The sequence below is a fragment of the Diaphorina citri genome, unplaced genomic scaffold (genome assembly GCF_000475195.1).
Source record: "Diaphorina citri unplaced genomic scaffold, Diaci psyllid genome assembly version 1.1 scaffold267, whole genome shotgun sequence".
NCBI classification, from domain to species: Eukaryota; Metazoa; Arthropoda; class Insecta; order Hemiptera; family Psyllidae; genus Diaphorina; species Diaphorina citri.
Window position 1 is genome coordinate 114,941 of NW_007377704.1, and position 19,342 is coordinate 134,282.

The 19,342-nt window shown below is 37.0% G+C and overlaps 1 protein-coding gene across 1 annotated transcript in view; it reads left to right on the forward strand.

The window, feature by feature from the left end:
* The first annotated feature begins 3,044 nt into the window (after positions 1-3,044).
* The window catches only part of LOC103506858 (prolyl 4-hydroxylase subunit alpha-2), a 36,439-nt gene continuing 20,141 nt past the window's right edge, over positions 3,045-19,342 (forward strand). The window contains exons 1-3 of the mRNA XM_026821828.1: positions 3,045-3,241; positions 14,428-14,579; positions 16,509-16,679. Coding sequence (XP_026677629.1) covers positions 3,066-3,241; positions 14,428-14,579; positions 16,509-16,679 — 499 coding nt within the window. The 5' untranslated portion in view covers positions 3,045-3,065. The remainder of the gene's footprint in view (positions 3,242-14,427; positions 14,580-16,508; positions 16,680-19,342) is intronic.

Here is a 19,342-nt window from a genome sequence, read left to right on the forward strand (position 1 = left end):
TGTTTAGTCTCCCTCCGTTTCCATTCTACCTCTCCTCAGCTTTTGATTTACCTCTCTTTTGCAAACTCTAACATTATTATACCTTCCTTCTTTGAATTCCATTTTCTCTTTGTTCCACTATCAGCACCGATTTTGTCATTCCGGAAATCATCCGGTCTTGGAATTCGTTTGTAGACCACGAAACTTTTCCTCAATAGTATGATTCTCTTCTTCGAGTTCTACGTGAGGTAAATGTAAGATCCTTTACACTTTGGTGCTAATGGGTTCAATAACATCTTGGTGTCATTGAACATTCAAGTCTACAGACTGCCCTATCAATTCTGCCGTAGCTCCTTTATCTCTGAGCTCCATCAGGATTTGGATTTTGCACATGATCTGGGATTGGTATGCTGAAATGTTTACTTGAACTTAAGCTGACGTAAAGTGTCAAAAAATTTAAATTTGAAGAAATTTTTGATTTAAAACTTTCAACTTTATCTTAGAAGTGGTTTTCCTCTGACTCCATTTTATGTCGCTTCTGGAATTTGAATCGCATCAGGCTCAGAGATTATTCCACATTGAATAAACGTGAGAATAAATTGAATATTGTTATTTGCGACGTCCACAATTCCAATTTAAATTCACTACATTACGTACTATCTACATAATATCTGCGTACAATGTTGGAACGGAGGAATCAATGCAGGACATTGGACACAAATATTGCCTTGGATTTCGTCCAAGAAGAGTTCAAGTTCAGCGAGCAATATTATAAATTACTTTGAAAAGCTATATGGTCACCTCTTCAGTTCACAGTATCCCAATAGATATTATTTTGTAGTGTCTTTCATCTTCCTGTTTCCATGTTGGGCTGATCCAGGTCGATGGAATGATTCTTTTGCTATCAGTTATCTTGGGCTGGGGTGGATCTGACTTTGCCGGCATCTCACGTTCCGACTATCTGACAGATCTAGATCTAGGATGGTGCGAGTGGCCGGTATAAGACCCAAAAAAATCATGCAGGACATACCCGTAATGTACATACTCCAAAATTTGACACATACCCTATTATATACTAATCTTGAATGTTTCAAAGTTTAAACAGTTTAGCTTAGCAGGTCCTAGGGTATAACACACAATGTACTTTATACGCTCGTGAATAGAAATGGTAGGTATTGCACTTACTTTGGCGTATAAAATGGTTTTGCCAGTGGAATTAAAAGCACCTCCACCACTAAATCACCTCTCGTGTGTAACTAGAACACATTATGTTCCGGGCCTTTGTTATAGAGAATGTTGTGGAATTAGAAAAGTTCTCTTTTCCTCATTTCTTTTTTATCTGCAGTATTAATAGACCTGGCAACGAACTTCCTTATGTGCCAAGTTTTATTGGGTCGAGAGACAATCAGGGATGTAGCTAAAGGGAAAATTCCTGGACCAGAATTTCTGGCTTGAAAGGTACTCATTATGATGGTGGCGGGGGTACGTGAGATTAAATCCGGGTACCCAAGGGGTACGGAGGAGAAAAATGGTTGACAACCGCTGCTCTAACTGCTAAGGTCTTATCGTCCCGAAAGCGAAGAGTGAATAAAGACAGGATTGGAGAAAACCAGCCATTTCGAGGACGAACGTTATCTGTTTGGGATAAAGTTCGCCCCGCGACCTAGCGCTTACATGGCAGGCGTGCTACCTTCCAAGTTCCAAGCTACATACTATTACATATTAACTTTAACTATATTAGGCTGCCTACTGGCTATGTAAATTTTTTTGCCCCAGGCTTTTTTATTGATTTCAAGACCGACAACAGAAAGAAAAGTCCCCGATGACGACATTAGAACCAGATAATTAAATTGTATTTGACACAGGGGTCAGTGTCAACATCATGTACCATGTATTATAGGTATAAATAGATTTAATAACCAGTGAGTCATATACAGCTCAAACTTCGTTACTACTTAATTTCATATTTGTCTGTAACTACCTAACAAGAAATACCTGCATTCAGAAGTGCTGAGATGCTGTAAGATGCGAAGGAAGTACATATTAAAATTGAACTTCACTATACACTAATACACAGTATACAGGCGTTCTTATGGAATTCGTAACCGAGGGACTGCGGTTCGAATCTCAGCAAAGGCATTAAAAAATTGAGTCTCAGAAAAGTCGATTAGCTTGGGATGGTTTGGTTGTTTCGTTCCCCTTTTTGAAATGTCTGAAAAGCTCATGGAAAATTAACTCTTCTTTCTTAAAAAAAAGGAGAGAACAAAGTTAGGATTCCCCTCCCCCCTTCAATTTAGATTGTAAATATCTAATGGCCGTATTCTCTCCCTCCCCCTCTCTCTCCCTCCCTCCCTCTCTCTCCCCCCCCCCTTCTTCGCTCTTTTCGTAGAAAGTTTTTACCATTCGTTTATTAACTTACATTACAAGATATACCTGCAAAAGTTGGTCTTACATTTAATTTGCAAAAAAAAAAAAAAAGAAGAAGAAGAAGCTTACATACAATAATACAATTTAAAAAGTTTTCTACTTTTTCGAAGAAGAAGAAGCTTACATACAATAATACAATTTAAAAAGTTTTCTACTTTTTCCAGATATCCTCTGGTAAACTTAATTAAAATTAAATTAGAAGTATATGTAAGTAACTGGGTTTTCTTGTACCTAGATACTTTTCTCTAAATAAATTGCTGATAAGCCTCAACTTGGCAACAGTACTTTTTGTATGCAATCTTGCATACATTTGATTCAAGGGAAGTTTTTCTTTTTTCTTATATATGGAAATGAATGTTATTTAATTTTGAGAGATATAAAGAGAAAGGAGAAAATTGCAAAACTTGGTTCATTTGGCATCAAAAGTGGAAAAATCCAAGGATCCATTTTTTCCAACAACCAAAATAGGCCATTTAATTTCTTTTAACTTTGAAAGGAGAACCGAATTTGATTTATGTTATACAGAACTTCAAATTTATTTTTATTATTAATTAGAAACCGACTTGTTTCAGAGGTCCGACCTCCATCTTCAGGGTTACACGGACAAACATAGAAAAAAAACCCCACTAATCATTTCTTTTCTTTTTTGGTGTTCCAGAATGTGGTGGTACCCCTGCCTTGTGGCGTACCTATTGTCCAGTCTGACTGTGATCCAGGCAGAACTCTACACAGCTCTGGCAGACATGGAAGAACTTCTGACTACCGAAGTGGTCCTCATTCGAACCCTCGACCAGTACATTGAGGCGCAGGAAGAGCGACTGAAAATGTTGAAGAAGTAAGTGACCACAACGCGTTTTAATGCGGTTGTGAAATAAATTTTGTTTTAGCGACAAGCTAAAGCTACCGGCCTCCTCCCATGAACCTCCCCCAGAGGGGCCGCGGAAAGCCAGCAGCACACGATTGTTTAGATATAAAAGTAGAAACACACTACTATCACGTCACGTGACATGATAGTGGTGTAATTCTATTCTATCTTCAGTGATCCATTAGGAACTGATACTGTCGCTGCTGACGGAATAACGTTGATGGAAACTGCTTATTTTAAATCGAAATCTGAAATTCGTCCAAATGAAAATGCCATCGCTGGTTGTTGGTATCTTTACCCGAAATTCAAGCTCTAGTTTAAAATGCCATCGCTGGCTGGTGGTACCTTTAGTCTGAATTCGAGCTCTAGTTGAAGCAACTACTTCGTTGCTATGCATAAGTCACCTCACGCGTCGAGTGAAACGTACCTCCATCTTGTTTACTTTGAGTAGGCACTTTGAACTTTTACAGGAAACAGCAATAAAGGAAACACTTTGTATTACTTTTCTTTATAAAAAAGAAACACTTTGAATTCCCCATATAGTTATGCCCCAAATACAATTTGTACACATAATATTATTCGCGTTACTTCAGGCACAGTTGTATGTTGTAATGGGGAGGATCATTATTGGATCCATGGGGAGGAATCTAATTAGAATCTCCTTTTTTTTCAAATATGATCCCATTGGACAATCCCTTGGAGCATAGTAAAGTAAACTAAAGGACATAATCGTCAATTTGGAACTTAGACCTGTACCTATTTCTTTAGGTCACTAATATACAATAACGACGTGAATACTTGCGTCAAATAAGCATGAAATGGACTATGGAGTGTTAAATAAAACGCCTTATTCGAAAATAGAAAGTGAAAAGTAGGTACAATTTTCTACTTTCCTTGTCCTATAGAAAGGCAAGTAATGTATTTCCCACTAAATCCTAACCTGTTCCTTCCCCTATAAAGGCAGTTCTTTTCACACGCATCTCCCTTTTCCCTCCTCTTCCTACCTTGTTATCTGTCTTGCACGCAATCTTGATACATACATAAATAAAAAGTAAGAAAATAAACAAATAAAAAGGCATCGTAGAAAGTGTAGAAAGTATGTTGGAGGAATATTAATGCAAACGGAGAAAGATTTGCATAAGGCTTCAGGCGAGGTTTTGTGGGGGCTGCGGTGGTTATTTGTCGAGGTAGAGTGGTAGCTAGGACCCTATTATGGTGGAGAGCTGGACTTGAAATATATGTGGAGTAGGTAGATGGTCTATACTCAAAATCTAAGGTCCCTGTATGCTGGCTTCTTGAGACATTAAAGAGAGGTCATTTGAAGATCTGAGAGGAGTAAAGGAATAAAATCAGGATTGAAAGAAATGAGTACGATAAAGATGTTCTAAAAAGGAAGAAAAGATAGATTCAAAATGTCAAATATCTTAGAAAAAAGGTCCGTCCCACCCAGGAGTTCTGTTTCTTGTAACTTGTAACAGAATATTCTTTGTGGCCTTTTCTGTCCCTTTATGATGTAACGCACAGCCCTGATTCTATAGCTGAAACATTTTATAGGAAAACTAAAATGAAAGTTTCAAAATAGGAGTGAAAAATTCTGTTATGAAAATTTTAATAAATATATAAAATGTATGTAAAAAATAAATAAAAATCAAAATAATATGTTGGGGAAACAGGATGGACCAAAATATTCAATTCTTTTCATCCCTTCTTGTTTTCTACTTTTTGAGAGGCAGCTTTGTCCACTGGCCAAGTTGAACTTTCCTTCCTAGTTTTGGAACCACTGATGCCAAGTCTATCCTCTTATCATGGAGTATTATTCGTACAGAAGTCACATGTTTCAGACATTCCATATATCACGATGTTTTATTAGTTTACATTGTACCTCTGGGGGTTTTAACTTAGGTTTCCTTTGAAAATATTATAGTCGAAACGGCATCAGGAGTAGGACGAGGGTGCTGACATAATCCTTTTGGTAACCCCAATGTTGGCTTAGAGACAGTCTTATTTGCTTAGTATAACGTAGCTCACATAGGGCACTGACGGTATACAAGGCAATGATTTACAGATTATACAGAAGTAGAAGACGCTTCTGATATTTACTTAATATGTACACACACATTCATATTCCTACTCATGTGAACAAACTTTACTATATTTTACAGAAGCATATACGAGTAGTTTATGGGAGATTCCTTTATCTCTGTTTGTGATTTGAAACAAGGCCCATCCCAAATACAGAGCTGTGCGGATTCAGGAGGGATTGATAACATAAATAACTTGTGTTCTGATATTATGGCATAGACTTTTTTCTGGAAAATACTCGTACCCACTGGGTAAGGTTTAATGCCTGATTAATTTTCTAGCTCCAAACCTAATGTTAAACTTGAGGGCAGCCCTTCTATTAAAGATTATTTAAAATTGTGGTAAATGTGATCATAGGTTGTCTATTAAACTTGAGATTGATCCTTCTTTCAAAGATAATGGTGGGGAATGTGACCATAGATCGAGAAATATATGACACATTGAATATGAATAAGTGATTGTTTTGTCGTGAATAGTCAAGAGCAATTTGAATCACGATCTGGCAGTAGCTGGTCATTAGAAATCTACTATTGATGTTAATTTGCTCTTTGGCCTACTGATAGATTTATGCTTTCGTATGACCGCAAATCAGTAACACCAATGATGGATAGAGAATCGTCCAAGACGATCACCCAGATTCTATAGTGACATCGTGTGAATGGTATCATCACTTGTCAATGAAATCAATGAAAAAGCATTCATTCAACTCAATATGAGTAGGTCATGAGGTTGACATCACAAGCGGTTTTATCTACCACCTGGACGAAACCCCAAATGTCTGCAAGTGATTTTATGAGGTTTACCACTCTCAGTTTTGTAATTAAACATATCGAGCTGTGTCCTAAAGTTTAAATTGAATCACCTCGAACTTTTCCTTTACTCCATTCAGTATCTGACAAATGATACACATTACCTACCTTTCAAGAGTCACCCTTTTTTTGTCTCCATTTTGTACGAAACGTACGTCACTTCAGTTTACATACAATAGTTCCCAATTTTCTTCTGTAAATGAAATACATATCTCCAAATATTCAATCTCATTTCCACATCATTACTCATAGTTTTAAGCTGCATTAGACTGTGCGTTTCAATGTCATGCCGACTGCTGTAGACTTCTATGACATATGAATAATGAATGCTCAAAGCTGATCATAATATTCATGATACTTATTTTATGTAATAACCTCAACTTTCGTTAAATGTCAGGAACACTCTGAAACGAATTTGACTTTTATTGTTAACTTGTTCCATGGGAGAACTATGACTATGCCTTGGACAGCTTAATCCAAACTTTACCCTTTTCTACCCACACCATATGTCTAGAGGGGATGGGTACATCATTGCAAATATATTGTAGACTAAACCGAACAATTGGTGCAGATTTTTAGGCGTGGGACCGTTTTGGCGGGTTTAACTTTTTATTTGAAGACAAATCTATACTCGGTGCTTTACGATTTCTAAATATCAATGCTTTGTTATTATTTATTGATAAATTGTAGGTTGGTAATTGGTATCTTTGACATTTCGATGTTCATGATCTGAAGAAACAACTCGAATCCTTAACACTGCTATGTGTCATCAGTCACTAGGTCGTTTAAAAAGATTTTATTTTGCCAATCTATTCTTCTCTCGTGTTCTTCTATATGAATCTCAATCTTATCCTGTAGACCTCTCTAAGGTCATAGCCAAGACCTCTGTCTCGAATCTTGTTTGTCAAATTCGAACAATGGCAGCAAACAGTCGATAGTGACTTTGACTTAGAATGGATGCTCCTGTTACTCGTATGTGTATGAGTATTCAAATCAGTGGCGACCTTAAGATGATTTCGCAATCCTGATGTCACTCCATGGAATGTAAAAATCACCTCAAGGATGATTTAATCGTTCAGAAACAAAAGACGTTCTAACATTGCGATATACTTTCACCGATGGTAATTCCTGAATTCACGAAGTCCTACAGAAACTTGAAGCTTAGATTATGTGGGTAGGGTACCTATTATAGTCCTGACTCCTGGGAACTTGTATTTTGATTTTTGATGAATAATATTTCCGTATAGCCCAGGTGGAATTTGAGGATGAATCCTCAATTATCATTGATAAATCTCATGTTGCAATAATTATAATTGAATCTTGATGAAAACAAAGCTCAGTTGCTCAGTGATCCTATTCCGTTACCCGCTGAAGCGAAATGTTGAAGATGTTGTCATTTCGAATGTAAATCATTCCATCTACTCAGCAGGAATTACTGTTACTCAGCACGCATTGTTGTGCTCAGCAGGACTTCTGGAAATAATGCAGTAGACTGTATTCTACCATTGCTGTGCCAATTTAAAATGGCCTGAACATGTTTTTTTGAGGCACACTACAGCATATGTAACAATGTAACACACTCTTGTATCCAGAAATAACATGGAAATCATCTGTTGTTTACCACTTTGCGCTATTATTAGGCCCGGGAGCGTGCTGCATGTCACTTTGTCACAATCAGCATACCATTATAATTCATATGATGCATTTAATTGTCACCAATTAGAACAAAACAGCAAAACAGTTGCACCAGAACAACAACGAAAACAACAGCACCAAAAAAAAACAACAAGAATAACATCACCACAACCATCAATGGAAATGCGACTAGGACGGTAAACATTTCGACAATCCACTCAAATCAACCCTCTGGTTGTCCAATTTGAATATTTAGTAGGCATGTTCCACAATTATATTTAGATCTGAGAGTATTTAACAAGCACTTATTGAATCACTCCACTCTATGCTAAAATCTAGTCTACTCCGTGGGACAGAAATTAACGTTTGTGGAGTACCTCCTTCTCGCCAGTTTATAATCAAGAAATCAAGTGCCCCACTAATGGGGACTAATAATTCAGCGAGTACTCTATTAATGGGGTACTTAACTGCCTTGTTTGTTTGTTTGTTTGTTTATAGGTACGTTCACGTTTCAATATTTGAATTATTTACATTTTATAAACTCTTTCTCTTGTACTTTCATTTTGTACTTGAGTCTGACGAGTTGATGACTTATTAACATGGAAACATTTCTTGTTTCTTTAACAGCAGTGCAACACGCATTCTGGGAGAATGGTATACACAGTTTGAAGTTGTATGATTTCTTTTGAATTGAACTCTTTAAAAACACCGAGTTTGACATAATATATTATCATGTTCCTATGCTATGCAGGCCGGTGCCGGTACCGGTGGTAAAGGCGTGAGAAATCAGACCAAATCTGATACTCTTCTCTATTGGCTTCCTTGACGAAATGCTCATCTAAATGTGGCGCTTGTATTGGTTTCCTAGATACTCACACTGTGTTACCGTAACTAATTTAATATTCCGAGTGTATATCGTATGTGATAGTGTGGGGTTGCATTATGTATACTAACCGCAAGCTAATCTCTTTCCGTATGTATAACCATTGCTCCCCTGATGGCGATAAAAAACGTAGAAAATTTTACGCGGTTTCCTCCAAATATTGTGAATACTTGTTGGCTTTTGCTGGGTGTGCTTGGAACACTTGGCTTTCGTAATACAATACGTGGTAGTGGTACTGTTCTCTTTCTCCCTCCATGTGTAAAATTAAACTCCTGAATTGTTAATAAAATGTATCTGGGAGAATTCTTTTAATAATACGTACATGAAAATTAAGCTTTTGAATTCCTCCACTCTTTTCTGAATGTAAACCCTTTTTTTCTATGTGCAGAAATTTAATATTTTCCAAATCCATTTGTTCCGTTTCAGAACCCATTCCCAAGCTTAATTGAGGTAGTTGCCGCCTGACCATTTTACCTGGACTTTATCCTTCTCTTGACAAGAAGAACTGGGTATTTTCTGTAGTATGCAATTATGCAGCACCTACTGCAGTAATCAATCAAAACGCCTGACTAAACGTAGAAACGGAATAAAATATTCACTTGCCGAGGGAAATTTCAAATTTAAATGTTTGTAGATATAACTAATTACTAGGCATTTCCGTGACAACCAAACTGGGACAAAGATTTTTTAATATTGTGATTAGTTGATTACATTCTCAATAAAAATAAATGGGTGTACGGTTATTAATTAATCAATACCTGATAACGTTCCTGATTGGCATAATTACCTGTGCCCTGTTATGCTGATTACTCAGGTGGAATGATGACTGTAATTACTCTTTACTATAATGGCCAGAAGTTATGAATGAAGTGTGTAAAACTGAATGATGTTTGTTATTTCATTCATGAGAGCGCCACATGTTGACTAGGACTGATAAGTGATTAGATTACTATTACTTTGTTGACAGCTTTATCAGTTAGTCGTGTTACTGTGCCGGTACATATTATGCCGGTTATACATGGTCAGTATTGGTTAGCTTCAAAAAATACTGAAAGATGAAGTTTCGTCACTATCGAAAATTTGTTTAACAACCAATTGAATTATATGTACATGTACAGCCGTAAATTGAGTTAAATGCAATATGTAGACAACAACTGGGTATCTGTATCTGTCCATTATTCATTTTGCATTAAGTTCTATCCTGTGTTTAGCTCAGCCAGTTTCATGACCTATTATACCAGTGGTAAGCCTGAGCACTATCCGTTCCGATTCAGGACCCAAATACCCAATACGAGAATGCGACTAAATAAGAGATCATTAGTGATAATTTCCATGTTGGGAGTTGATAAGGTCACATCACTTATTTGACAATGTCTGAAATGCTATGATTCCAATGCTGAACGACTGCGCATTATTCAAGCTATAATGTAATAATAACTCAAAAATGATAATAACCCTTAACATAATGACAGTCTATTCAGTCTATTGTATTAACACTCCCTACCTAATTCGAAAAAAATACCATTGGAGCACAAACCACAGTAATCATCTATCATTATGCTAGTTTTTTTCGACACTTGAAATTTTTGCATTTGACCTAGAAAAGCGTGCACGATATACCGCAACATCTGAACATCAGACAAAAGAAATTTTGCACTGATCCAAATACATATTTGTTATAACATGCGGGGTTGCATATGACATTACATTACTCTTATATGAATTTGAGACGAGGGTATGGTTCATGTTATGAAATAGAACACAATGACAAATATCTGTATTTTATGTTCATGCGAACAAAAGAAACCTTGTGAGGGTATCATTAAATTAATTTCTACTGTTAACTAATAGCTGAATGTATTCACCTTGACATTTCAGTTTTATGCTGCTACCTGTAGTAAAAGGCAAAAGTTCAATATCAGACGAAGTAAAAGCTTAGAAAGCATTCTGGGGTAGTGTTTTATGAAGTCTCCCTTGAGCAATTTCTAAATACACCTCAGAAGTAAGTTAACTCTTTAAGCTGTCCAATAAGCCAATGGCCCGATGGCTAGCATATTTATTAGGTGTGAATTTGGACAAATGTGTGGGGAAACCTGAAACACCTGCACCCTACACCTACCTTATTGAGTAAAGGTCATATTTTAATAATTTGTAATAACAAATTCTGCTGACACTGTTGCACAATTTTTACAGAGTGTCAATTATAACTTTTTATGTCTATTTATTGAATGAAACACAAGGCCTACCTAGTAAAGTTTCTAGATCAAATCAGGGCCCCTAACCACTTGTTAATTAAAAACTGCCTCAAAATATTTTACGACTCTGCCTTTTTTTCCAATACTCTTTTTTTATTAACTTTTATTAGTTTCAAATATTCTTACGTTTCCTCGTAATAGTTATATTGCTCTTTAATAGCCATGACTTGTATTAATATGACTGTGAATCAATTTTATGGCTTTTAATTTATTCTCAATGCGCTAATTTGGCACACCGCACCTTCAATTTAGTCTGTTGTGTGTCCTACTTTGGAAACTGTATGCCATAAGTAAGGTTCCAAGTCCCTCCAGCATTGACTTTTTGTCAGGGTGTATATCAAATGACCCGCCTTGCCTGTGGGTTCTTTATGTTTTTTACACCTAGGTTGATCTAGGAGTTCTGAGACTTGTATGTCTACTAAAAAGTGTTACAGATTTTACCGGTCTTTTTTGTCTAGTTTCATAACTTTCCCAGTAACGATGACGCCATAATTTTTTGCCTATAGATTAAAAAGCAATAAAAGTGTAAACAAAGTCATAAATTAATGACCGTGTGACAAATTATATTGCCTTATTGGAGTATTAAATGAGCCAATAACCATAAAATAAAATTAATGTTTTTTGTGATATTTGAAATTTAAGTGTTCTCTGTACAATGTACAAGCCTCGGTAGCGGTAGAAAGTATGGGTTTTGTATTATTACTTCATCGTGATAAATGTTGTTGATATGTTGCCCGATAGTACCAGTAACTGTTTGGTCGATATCTATTACAAATATCCATCTAGAAAGCTAACATTTCCAGTACTCTCTCTTGTAATAGGAAATGTCAGTACAACAATAAAACATGATAGCTCTGGAGGGTAGGGTACAATGCTAAATGCTTTATCTTATCTAGGAGGATAATAAAGGATATAGTTTCCGAAAATGAATGATTGCAAATGGTCAAAATGAATAGGAACTCTAAATTCATATTCAGCACTAGAATTCTCTCATATTAAAATTTGGAGGAAAAAACGTAGAAGCACCTGACGAGTGTTGATGTACGAAGACGACTTAACGAATAGAAAAACAAAATGTAAACAAATGATAAATAAATACACCCACCGACCCACCATTCTAGAAGCACACAGAGAACGTAGAAATGATCACGTACACAAAATCTAAAAATAGACACCATGCTGCACTACTCAAATCTAAACGCCATTTTGCCTGGATGTTGTACTTAACTTGTAACAATATTGACATGTCCATCAGTTCATATCTGACACTGTCAAAATTTTGGGGGCATTGACGATGGCAAATTTGGAAAAGTTCTTTTAGCCATGGGAACTCTTTGTTCCCTGAAATATACTTACCTACGTACTACGTACTTACAGGGATTTAGAACTACTATTAATGCCCAACATCATATCCAGCAACAACGAAAACCTCATACACTCATCCAGGATGAGACTATTAAGATAAAAGATATTCAAGAGAGTGTTGTCTATCCACGGAAAAGGGAGAGAAAGGCAAAATTTACCTCAGAATATTCGTCTATCTTCTTAAACTAAAAAGAGACTTAAGATATCCCTTTGTGATGCTAAAGAAAAGCTCCAAGAAAGTCAAGTTTGTTTAAAATTCAAATCCACTTCATGTCAGTGATGAAATTCACTTGAAACTATGCGGAGAACTCATGGGACAAATCGAACCCTCGCAAATGTCATTCTGTGGCTGAAAAACAAATAAAGGGGGGACGAGACATAAAATTCCAGCACTAGCAGCAAAAACAGACGCTTGTTTTGTATAAACAATTTTCACCCTCATTTTCCAAAGCGCCACAGGAATGTTTACCAGTAGAAAGTGTGTGGTGCGGGAGAAAGATAAAACTTGAAAACAATTATTTTTGATTGGGTTGAAGCAGAGAGGCAGAGGCTCCAGTTGAGAGGAAGAGAATGCTTAGGGGCAGAAGGAAGGGACATTCAGGGGGAGAAGGGTATGAAGTAGTGGTAATAGATATTTGTTTTTTTTTTTTTTCAGCCATCGGAAATTTCACTTGTGGCGCCATTATCATTTAGATCTGGATCCTTTGGCCTATCTCTTGACTCCCAACGCTTCCTTTTTATTTTCAATTAACTTTTCAGTTTGAATTTCCAACTGTTTTCGTACAGGGTGATGGTAAATGCACATTTTGTCTTGATTTAGGTTAGGGGATCGCCTTCGCTGCCAAAAGCTGTTTACATTTTCAAGCAACCTGATTGGGTGAAAGGCTAAATGTTTCTTAACCTCTTTGGATGCCCCAATCAGGATGTTGAAAGTTTTCTCTCGTCTCTCTCAAAAACTATATCTATTTAGATGTAGGAGAGAAGGTCGATTTTCCGGTCACACCTGTTGTCATAACAATTAAATTAGCCCGTGTACAATTACTGTGCTGACAGAATATTTACACATACCCAATTGTTAAATTATGTGTTATAATATTCTGTGTAAAATTTAAGGTAATTAAGTAAAACATATTCAACATGTTGTATTTAGTGTAGATACACGTACGTGGTATGTCAGTGTATAATTTTAACGATGGGTTGGGAATATAAACACGAACAGAAGTTAATTAAGGAAATTAATATTTGAACACAGAAATTTTGCATTAAAACAAAATACCTAGAGTTTTCAGTGAATTCATACAGTCACAACAACAGTGAGGTCAGATATCCTTGATTCCATTGGTGAACTGCCGAATCTGGTAGACCGATGGACCATTATTTCAGTCCGTTTTCTCGTTGAAAGAACCATAAATTTTGGGTGGATATTCTTTCTAGACTAGACTAGAGGACCAAATTGTATTTCAAAAACTTCTTTAATTTTGTTGTTCCATACAAAGTAACCACTACTGCATAGACATTGTACCTATTGTCTATCAGTTAGAATCCGCTTGTTATCTGTGTACAGCAGATATTTTATCGAGATTCCAAGCCTCCCAGCATGTCATCCTAGCAGTTCTGTTTCGATTTCATCAAATGATTACAGTTTGTTCATTGAGTAAACTGAATTTAATTATAATTAGTTCTCATACTGACAACATCACATATTGTGTGACATATGCGGGCATTGAGCTCTCTCCCATTTCTTTCCAGTATCTTTTTTTTCCTTCACAAATATTTGTATTCCCATATTCCCAACAAACTCTGCTGCAAAGTGGGTTAGCCTGGGATCCAGAAGGTGTGAGTTCTAGTTGCATCGCGGAACGTAAAATCAGAGGAACCATTTTACTTTAGGTACATATGTACTTGATTTAGGTACATATGTATGTACTTGATTAATGATTGATTAGTCATCATTGAATATTTCAAAGAATAAAATGTTGTAAACTTGATCCTACAGTTAGGACTTCACAAGTCACTAGTCCCTCCTTAAATGGAATTGTCACCTCCATGTTCAGAGCAATCGGGTGAAGTAATGTTAAATGCTAACCTTATTTTATTTTTATCTCTCTTTCTCTCTCTCTGTTGCAGATATTCGAATGGATTCAAAATGGAGCATGCAGAGGCCGCTAAGGATGTGCCCGAGTATTTGGCCAATCCCATCAATGCTTTCCTGGTGGTCAAGAGACTTACCTTGGACTGGAAACAGGCAGAGCACTACATGAAGGATCACGTCTATCAAGGTATAGAATTATCAATAAATGCCCGATACTTATTTGGCAGACTAGTACTCGAATGTGTGTATGTCTGTCTGTCACGCTAAATAAACCTTTAATTGTCCTATTTTCACGAAAAAACGGCTCGACCGATTTTGATGAAATTTTTTGTGGTTGTTGAGAAAAGTACTCCGGGCGACATAGGCTACTTAAAATTGTCACATTCCATCCTAATTCGAAATGGCGGCGGTTCAATGTTATGCCTATTATGCTGCACTGTGGGACATGTCAGGGAGCGCGTAGCACCACCGTGTGTATATGTGTGGTGGGTGTGGTGCGTGTGTGTGCTGGTCCCGTACAAAGGACGGGTCAACCACTAGTTATACCATATGTATAAAACTTCCGCAAGGTCTTGTCCTGACGGTAGCGTTCCTAACATTGATGCTGCATTCCCAGGCTGGACTGCCATTGATATCCTCTGTTTCAGGTAGAATTTCGCCTTTCTTTTTCGTTGATTGGGTTTATTTTACTAATTATCCCGTATATTTACTAACTATCCCGTTTATTTTACTAATTATCCTACTGAAAGTATGAACAGTTTGTGACCACGGCTTCAGGACAAATAATGAGATCATTACAGCAGAGTTTACTCCGGTCCAATCTAGCAAACTCAATACTAGAGAATTGACCCTAACATAGGGCTTAAAATATTGTACAGTCAAATTCATGTTAAATCAATGTTAGACAAAGCGACTCTTTAATATTTCCATGATGACTCTGCAGGGAGCCTACTCTATTCTTATGGGTCCTTCTAGGTTAAAACTATCAGTATTAATATCCAAAGTCATAATAACTTTGTGTTTTACATGAAATATTATCTCGCATTTTTTAATTATTAATGTTTCAAAACTTCGTGAATTTATGCCAAATGAATCACTTTATCGTGTGTTTCACCTATGCTCCAGAGAATGAGACAAGAAAGCTTGGCGTATTTATATTTTGTATTTGAAGCTTTGGTCCTCATCCAAATCTCTCTCTCTCTCTCTCTCCCTCCTAGTGTTTTATCTTCTGTCACACCTACAATATCTGTTGTTCTCTCTCAGTCTGATTATCTCTATCTCTAGACGCATACCTTTTCTTGCTACATGGCGTGTTTATGTGTCATACACAGGGGAATATGGATTACATCGAGTAGATAGATGCTAGCAAAGGAAACTTACAATGTTAAGAAAAAAATCTCGGTCTGATTTAGTTTGAGAATTTATTTCGAAAGAGGGAGAAAAAGAAACAAATCGTGTAATTTATTTTTCACCTGAGATTTTTTCTCCCTCCTTGGTTCAGAATCACGATATGGGATCTCATCTCTTCCATCCCTCTCCTTTCTTTCTCCCGCCGATGTCCCCAGAGATGAACACATTTCCCTGGTAGACCCTCCTCCCCTACCTCCCCTTAGGTTTGCTTATTTTATGAGGGAAGAAAAACGCTGGAAGGAAAATGAAAGAAAAAAAAACCTAATGTAAAATAAAGTGGATAACATTCTGTTTTCGATTCGGAGATAGTTTCCACAATGTCCCCCCTCTTTCTCTCTTCTCTCTCCTTCGCAGAGGTCAAAAGATGACACGTTAGACTAGGAATTCTTTATATTTATGAGACAATAAATCCTTTGAAATTACTGCTTTGAAATAAAAACTTCCTCTATCTCTTTCCCAGGCTTTTTGTTCTTTAAACATCATCTCTAAAAGGCTAGTCTCTCCCTTCTCACATCCTTTTTCTCTCTCTTTCATTCTTTGAAATGACTACGGTCAGCCTTTTTTTATGATTTATTACTTGGGACAACCATTTTAGCAACTAAAGGTTTTTTCTCCTTTTATTCCAATAATAAATATTAAAGTTGCATTTTAAAAGCATGAGTTCTCATCTGTTATGTTTTATGTTGCTTCCCCATTGCTATTTCAGAGGCTATGGATAACATGACTCGGTACAAGCAAGATCTGAAGTTCCCAACCGACGAAGACTTGAGTGGAGCTGCTACTGCCTTGCTTCGACTTCAAGATACGTATAAGTTGGAAACTGCCTCTGTGGCCAGAGGAGAATTGAATGGAGTTCAATATACTACTCAGCTTACAGGTAAGTCTTATACCTCTGTGGTGAATTCTTCATTACCTCTGTGGTCAGTTCTTCCTTAAGTACCTCTGTGGCCAGATGATAATTGAATAAAATAGAGTCAGTATAATACTGAGCTTTCGGGTGAGTCCTTTACCTCTGTGTTGACCTCTTCATACTCAATTAACCATTTTAACTTTTTAAGGTAGCCTCATCCGTAATTTCCTAGGTACACCCCGTAATTTTGGTTTGATGTTCAGTCGATTCACCCTTGTTTAAAGAGAATGTTTTGCACTGTGTAGAAGTTGTTTCTGTCTTCTCCATGAAAACAGTAAGCACTCCGATTTCACGAAACCACGAAACAAAATGAAAACCACATCAAAGTTGAAAGTTGTCTGGCGTGGTTACCTCTCACTTCAACGTCGATAATTAAAATATCTGATGGATATGGCGAGGTAGAATCGGATGGGTGGTAGGCAGCATAAACATTGGCGTGGATAATAGTAAGGTATATGAAGCAGTGAGATAACTTTGGATGATATAACGACCTATCTGCTATAACAGGGTAAAGCTATCAGTGAATGAGAACTGGTGTAGTGGTAGGCAGAACTAGTGTAGTGGTAAACCTATGATATACCTGTAGATAATGTTGAGGTTAGCTTTTAGCGACCATAACATTATGTATGTTTACCTCAAATGTTATCATTTATCCTTTGGGATCAGGATCTAGGTCCTAGGTTTTTCGTGTGCAAGTTCTGGTATCATGGTTTGTTTTAGGGATCAATTGGTCTTCTTAAATTAGGTAGGTATGAAAAAATCCTTTCTTGTCATTCCACACACACACACACACAAATTGACAAACAGAACTCCTTTTTTTACAATAGGACTCAAATCTTTCTTTCTGGGAGAGTTTTATCAATTCTGAAGTTTTCAGATGATAAATGGAAGCCGTCAGCCGTCACTTCTTGTTTTAAGGGGCAACTGCAAAAGTGAGTCAAGTGAAATATCTCATTGTTCTATAATGTTCTATCTTTAACCTGGGATCAGGCTCTTTTCCTGTCTCCTGCAGAACTAAAGGTGACACCCAGTATTGCATTATGCTTCGATCACAAGATAATCATAGGTACGCTTTATGTTATATATGATGTCACTTGACATGCTTCTACTTTTCATTGTCAAAGTGAATTCAGTTGAACATCACTCGAATGGAGTTAAGTTTCTTACTTCCGACATGATAATGGCATAAATGACATCACTTGACTAAGTTTCTAACGTCCAACAATGGCAGGTGATGGGAAAACTCTCAGCCTTGAGGAAGAAGCTCTTATGTGACCCCATTGTTTTAATGTGATAAAACATACAGTTGTTAATGATAATTGCAGTGATTTTGACAGAATTGTGTCACTTCAATTGTTTCTACCTCTGCAATGATTACTGTATTGTCCCTGTAGTACAACCTATTTCTACGTATATGAGTACCATCGCATCGTGATAGAATTTTTCCGGGTTATGTCCTACCCTGTTGCTATTTTTGCACGCGTATTTATGAGCACAAGAAGTGTCACACTATGACGAACATGTACATTGTACTTTAAGTCGATCAGGGAATAAAACAAATTACCAATTTATATTAGAATGAAAATAAAACAAATGAAAACTCCAATTGAGCTTAATTTCGAGGGAAAACTCGAATTATCTTGTGAAAAATCCCTACAGACTTTCGAGGGAAAAGGGTTTTTGAACATAATAAATACTTGGGCACCTCCTACCCAAGTTCCCTAAGTGGGAACTCCATTTCAGTTCATTTATTTTCTTCGTTATTTGTACCACACACGTTACACCTAACACCTCGACGCAATTTATATTGACTTCTCCTCTCCCTTCGTTTGCGCCTTTCTCTCGGGAGAAAATCCGTCAGAAGGGTCTAAAACTAAAGGAACTGTTCAACCGAGAATTCGCCCAGCAAGGTGCGACAGAAGTGGAGGGGAAAAAAGGCGAGTCATTTTTCCAGTGCTTTTCCCTGCTGTTCATAAATCTCAAGTTAAACCCATTTTTCAATCGAGCAGAAGCAGACAGCTCTGAAATCTCCAGGTCTATGCCTCATTAATTTTCCCCGAGTACAAATTTATGTCAAAGCAATTTAACACATTCATTCAATAGTCGACACGAAGGAGCGGTGTGACGGGAGAGGAAAAAAATGTAAAAATTTCGTCGTCTTTTCAATTTAATGCCTCTTTTATCCGGAGCGCGGTGTGATCAGAATAAATTATCTCTGGACAAATCTACTGGATGGAATGACAACTAGATGTCAATATAAAACATAATGATGTTCCTGATGCGAATTATTTTACAGGATGAATCCATTCTTCAATATTTGAAGTTCTTTATTCCCAAGGACTTCATATTTTTCTCGGTAGGAATCGGAACCAAGTCTCTGTTATCATCATTAGATGATGACGATCATGATTTGTATTTTCTGTTCCACTGAACAGCTGTCATCCTGAAGGCCAAGGGCTAAGAGGTAAAAGGGGAAGAGTAACTGCAAACCCATCTCCCTCCCCATCAAATATTAGCGGGTGACCGTAGCGTAGGACCCTTGTGTTGAACTTTTCACGAAATGAATTTCATGAAAAGAAACTAATTAATTCCTTTCCGCATCTAACTCGTAACAAAAGAACGCTGGGATG